Here is a 6305-nt window from a genome sequence, read left to right as displayed (position 1 = left end):
CAGATATCTTGTCTAAGCATCTGTGCTTTTAGATCCTGAAGGAACTGCTCCCCTTTCATATCACCAGGTACAAAGAGTGCTACCCATGTCCAGCCAAAGTGCTGCAATAGCCCAATGATCCCATGGGTCAGAAAACTGTCCTTTGGGGCTATTTGATAGAGTGATGAAAACTGGTTTTTATTGCTTAGGATGGGATCAAAAGGACCATACGTGATCTGAAATAAGAAATGAAATAGCGTGATTATGAGATTGGGTGACTGGGGTCTGCCATTTATTTATGTACTCGGTTATCCAGAAGTCATGATGCATTTTTGGATAGAAAAACAGGAGAAATGTTTCATGAACCTTTATTTATTTATTTACCTATTTATTTATTCATTCATTTATTTATTTATTTACATTAAAGTACTGTGTATCATTATAGTATACCAAATGAATTTTTGCATTTCAAATCATTGTATATTGGTAAAGTGCAAGATTTTTACCATACATAATAATATCAACAGGTAATTTTCCATTTCTGTGTCCATTAAATGTTTTTGAGAGGTTTTATTTTTTTTTTCACTATAGGGCGCGTGCGCTAGCCAGACAGACAGAGAAAGACAGAGAGACAGAAAGCGAGAAATCATCCCCCGGGGGGATGGTCATGCCGCAATCCCTTCTCCTCCATTTTCCTCTCGGGATCTTGGGCATGCACACACACGCGCCTGGCGTGAGTTTTAAGCCACCAGGTCCGGGACACGAACCGCGGTCCAGCGACATAGCCATTACGCTAACTGCTGGTTCCCTCCATTACATGTTTTGGTTCTATCTCTTTTTTTTCCTTTTGATTCCCTCTCTTTTCATATTATCCTGCATTTTACTCCTTGGTATTTACCCAAAGAATAGGAATGCACTCAGTTTGAAAAACTTTGCACATCCATACACATGCCATACAGTGGCATTGTTCATAATTGTTCATAATTGCTAAGATAAGGAACCACCCAAATGTCCACCAGTGGATAAATGAATTGAAAATGTATATATAGTGTATATGTGGCACATAGGCACTATGGAATACCACTCAGTCATTAAAAACAATGAGACCTTGACATTTGATAGAAAGTGGAGGAATATGGGAGATTTACTCGTAAGCAAAGCAAGCCAGGCTATGAAGGAGAGGCACCGTATGTCCCCTTTCACTACATACCAAATGTCTGCACTCTAACGCAGAAGCTAAAAGACTGGATAGTACAAAGGCATGGGGATGTTTCTTTTGGAAAGAGAAGAGAGAACGTTCTACCTGAGGAGACCAGAAATCAAAATACTGGCCAAAGAGAAAGACTGAAGTAGAGGAGACTTTGTTCTGTCAGCCTGGTGATAAAATACAGTTTCCTAGTCTCACTGCTTTTAGGAAATGAAATGTGACTGTACCAGGTCAAAATCTGTCACTTCCACGTAAAAGCATGAAATAAAAACTGTGAGGTCCTATGTGCTCTGCATCTCCTGCTGTGGGAACTGAAGGTGAAGTGGAGATCAGGAAGATGGGGCACCACCAAGGCGGTGGTGATTTCTCCATGTTGGGCCATGTGACTTATGGAAAAACAGTTTACTTCCCCAGTAATTAAATTAGATATAAACTCTGAGATAGAAATAAATCTTTAATTTTTATCTGTTTATTTTCTTTTACAGGAGGAGAGGTGTGCTCAGGAGAGAAATAGAGAGAAGACAACCTCTACCACACCCACTATGGGAAATGATTATTTAGCAATCCCTTCTCCTCCGTTTTAGCTCCTGTTAGACTTTCGGACATGTATGCACATGTACCTAGCATGTTTCTGAAGCTGCTGGGTCTGACACTTGAACCGGGCATTTGGCCTTGGGGGATCGAGCTGCTCCAAGTACCATCCATGGGCTGGCTTGAACTAAATCTGTATTGGACTTACTCTTGATACTCTGGACTTAATTGATCACCACAACACAACCTATGTTGTCTTGAGGATTGAAAAAAAAAAAAAAATCCTCTCTGATTTTTGGAAATATTGGGTTATTGGAAAAGTCATGATAAATTTTTCTTTTTATCAGTAATACTGCATTATGACTCTTCTGATGAGCCAGTATAATTATTCCAGAATAAGATTGACTCAAGCTTATACTACCTGTGTCTTGTCATAATGCCTCGCCTGACTAATGACTGTGTTAGAGAGTGTCTCTGGAAGACTCCCTGGTGTGGAGAGCTGTATATGGAGTGTTCTGGAAGGTTTCAGACAAAGTAATCCACCTGCATGGGTGTGAAGATGACCCTACTGGGCAGAGGTGCTCATCAACCACAAGATTGATTGAGATGCAGCCCATTTGAAATCTCCAGGGATGCAATGTCCCTTTACTTTTGTTTTCAACAGAGGACCGATATCCAGGACTTCTCATCCCTATATCTGACTGTCATTGTCCTGTGGATGTCCCCGATGATGTCTTAGTCTCTGTTGGAGTAGATTTCTGTGCTGTGACTATTTCCTAAGAGGCATACGGCTGTGGGGTGTCAGTAGTCAGTACTCCCCATGGCAGGATTTCGATGAACTGTTCTCCTATAAGACTTTAAGTGGAGACTCAGGCCTCCACTGGACCACGTTTTTCTTTCTCGTCCTTTTCATTCTTTATCTATTTACTTATTTACTTAAATATAATATATTTTACATTCATTCACTGTATATCATGACAGCAGAATGAATAAATGTTCTCATTTAGAATATACTGTGTATTGGCTCTAGCAAAGATATTATTACACATATTATCTTTCAAAGATAATTTTCCATTTTGTGTTGCTTATTTTACTTCTTCGTATTTTCACCTTGATTTATCTCTCTCTCAGACTCCATCATTTTTTACCCTCCTTCCACACTGTCTATAGTGTTCTCATGACCCAGAAACGTCTTGGGATCTCTTTAAAACTCTCAAGGTATATGTAAACCCTGCTTTTCTGGATCAGATGAGATCAAAGGACATTAGGAGAGATCCAGACATCACCAATCAGAACTGATACCGTGCTTACCTGTGGGCTTCTGTAGAGCTCTAGAAGGCTTCCAAGCTCAGCTGAAAATGCTGACGTGGTTCCTGAGAAGACAGCAATAGGCTGCTTCTTTCTGTGGCAGTTGTAGTTGGGCAGAGGCTGACTCCCTCCTGAGAGTAAGATCACAGCACTCTCCAAGGTCCTTTGTTGAGTGGGAAAGGCATTGTAGAGATCAGAGCCCAGGGAAAGGTTGGGGAGCAGGTGGGGGCTCTTGTTAATATCCTCAATGGCAAAGAGAAAAGCCAATACATATTGGTAGTTCTTCCAGAACCACCTGAGCAGAGAAGACATCATCAGGGAGAATATTTAAGTGATGAAATTTTAAAAACCTCTGGAGCAGCAGATTCTGTGGTGCTTAAGGTTCAGGACTTCTGCATGGTTGACTGCAGTTTGCTTCCTGGATAAGTGGCTTCAAAATCATGATGGGAGGGACCAGCAGTTAGCGGAATGGCTATGTCACTGAACTCCCATGTAGTCAACCGCAGTTCGCGTCCCGGACCCAGTGGCTTGAAACGCACGCTGGGCGCGTGTGCATGCATGCCCAAGATCCCGAGAGGAGAATGGAGGAGAAGGGATTGTGGCGTGACCATCCCCCCTGGGGGGTGATTTCTCACTTTCTGTCTCTCTGTCTCTCTCTGTCTGGCAAGTGCACATGCCCTCTATCAAAAAAAAAAAAAAAAACTCTCCAAAAAAAAAAGAAAAAACAATCATGATGGGCATGTGTGCATGCAAGCCCAAAATCCCAGGAGGTAAATGGAGGATAAAAATTGTGCATGCCGAACCCCTCCTGAGAGTGAGTTCTCATTTTCTCTCTCACTGTCCCTCTCCAGCTAGTGCATGTGTCCTAAGGCAAAAACCTTAAAGTCAAAATAAAACTAAACTCTACTGAGCAAAGAGGAAGAAATGGTTAGAGACAGGCTGCCATTAGAGATTCTCCTTTCCTGGCACATGGAGAAGGTGTGACTAACGTTCCCAGGGAATTAAAAGATCTGGAAATAGCATTCTCCCTTTGAGGAAAGGAATCATGTTTAAACCACTGAGAGGAGTTTGCAGTTCACTGTGAGCAGGTTGAGGTCACGTGTAGTTGGATGATGTAGCTGTTGCCTGGAAGAGTTGTTCTTCAGGGAGCTGCATCAGTGTATGGAGAAAACACCAGGATGTTTTTCTATAGTGATGTAAAAAAGGAGACTATACCCTCACTTTTTTTAATATTGTGGATTACTATGTATTTTGGGGTACAAAATAGTGTCATAAGATTTATTCATCTGTTTATTTAGGTGCTTGCTATAGGGTACTTGTGGAGAGAGATGAGAAGAAAGAGAAGGAGTGAGAAATCACCCCTAGGCAAATGACCACACCATCTACTCTCCTCCATTCTCCTCTTGGGATTTTAGGCATGTATACACACATGCCTGGTGTTTTTCAAATCTCTGGATTCAGGACCCAAACTGTGAGATCCAGCACTTGAAACATCACACTACCTGCTGGTGCAACGTTATAATTTTTCAATAAAATTTGGAATGATAAAATTAAGTATTCTTATATCTATCACCTCAAATATTTTATGTTTTTGTGATGAAAACATTAGTCATTTACTCCCTTGGCAATACTGAAATGTACAACTCTCAAATTACCAGCTACATGTCGGATTTACAATTGTTTTTATAAATCCTTTAAGAGGCCAGCAGCTGGCATAGTGGCTATGTCGCTGGACTCCCATGCAGTCAACCACGGTTCAAGTCCTGGACCAAGTGGCTTAATCTCACGCCGGGCACGTGTGCGTGTGTGCTCAAGATCTTGAGAGGAGAATGGAGGAGAAGGGATTGTGGTGTGGCCATCCTCCCTGGGGGATGATTTCACACTTTCTGTCGCTCTGTCTCTCTGTCTTTCTGGCAAGTGCACACGCCCTATAGCAAAAAACTCTCAAATAAATAAATAAATAAATCCTTTAGGAATAATATGGGTTATCTCAAAATGTCTTCTAATCCCTATCTTAGGTCACATGGCAAGGTACACACATGTAAACCTGGTATGGTTTTTTTTTTATTTATTTACATTTAATGACATGTTTTTACAGTGTACAACATTTCTTTTTCCAGCAGAAAAAATCATGCATTTTGTCAGTCAAAGAAAAATATTACTATATACATGAGCATCTTCAAAGAGCTTCTCTTTTTCTTGGTCAATTAAGCATAGTTTCACTTGCTTTTTCCTTCCCCCTCCCTCCCTTTAATACTAAACTTTTTTTAATGTTTATTCATGCACAGAAGATATTACACTAAAAATATGGACAAAGCTAGAATCTAGTGACGTGTGCACGGTAATTTTCTTCTGAAACATTTTTTTCTCTCTCCATTCCCTTTTACTAAAGTGAGGTCTAAACTAACTTGACGGGGCCATGCAGGCAACACAAGCTGGTAAGGATGCTGCCTCCCATTCTAAGGCAGGGCCTGGACTGGGAAGAAACTGAGGCAGGGCCCAGTTTACGAGCCCTCCCTTATGTCCTTGTACTGGCTGGTATTCAATTCCTCTGCTGTGAGTTTTACTGTTATTACGGTACCCTGCAAGGGTAAAACATCACCCCCAACCATTACAATAAAGCCAATTAGTGATCTTGTAGGAATGTGGCTTCCTAAGACTGACAGGAGGACCAGGAAGTATGAGACTCTCCCACCGGTCTATTTTAAGCCAAAATTAACATTTGTTAGGTCAAATTAGTATAAACCAAATTAGCGTTAGAAGCATATGTAGACTAAGTTAGTTTAAGGCTGCTAGTTTTATGTAAATGCTCCTTGTTAAAGCTACAGGCCAAAGTTAACTCATGCTAGGCAAAGTCAGCACATTCACCACATAACAGAGACTCAGAGATAAAACAAAAGAACTCACTAATTGACAGACTCAGCAAACAAAATACAGAAACCACAAGTTTATAAAGGAAAAGGCCTGACTCTGGGGCAACAGGATAAACAAACCTGAAGGCTCCAGAGAAAGATTAACCATTTTAGCTGGGAGTTCTTATCTAAAGCAACAGGTAGCTTTCAACTACAGAGAGTTTCTCATCTATGTGCTGTCGACTATGAAAAACGGCTAATAAAAGACCCTGTGTTGTCTCCTGAGCTACAAGATCATCTTCCTTTCCCATATAAGATCATAGACTCACCCTCTATTGTTGTAATGTATAGATAGTCCATATATTAACTGTGTCTTTACTTAGCAAGACAAGATATCTATCTAGGTCTTTGCAACCAGCAATGTTATC

The 6305-nt window shown here is 40.9% G+C and overlaps 1 protein-coding gene across 1 annotated transcript in view; it reads right to left on the bottom strand.

Moving 5' to 3' along the window:
* LOC102502319 (vomeronasal type-2 receptor 116) overlaps window positions 1–6305 on the bottom strand; it is a 17849-nt gene that overhangs the window by 8757 nt on the left and 2787 nt on the right. Inside the window, exons 3-4 of the mRNA XM_027776342.1 lie at window positions 3029–3320; window positions 3–215 (exon numbers count right to left, since the gene is read on the bottom strand). Coding sequence (XP_027632143.1) covers window positions 3–215; window positions 3029–3320 — 505 coding nt within the window. The remainder of the gene's footprint in view (window positions 1–2; window positions 216–3028; window positions 3321–6305) is intronic.

Source organism: Tupaia chinensis, unplaced genomic scaffold, assembly GCF_000334495.1.
Source record: "Tupaia chinensis unplaced genomic scaffold, TupChi_1.0 Scaffold000668_1, whole genome shotgun sequence".
Lineage (NCBI taxonomy): Eukaryota > Metazoa > Chordata > Mammalia > Scandentia > Tupaiidae > Tupaia > Tupaia belangeri.
The sequence above is the reverse complement of the archived record's forward strand: the minus strand, read 5'-3'. Positions and strand labels throughout refer to the sequence as shown.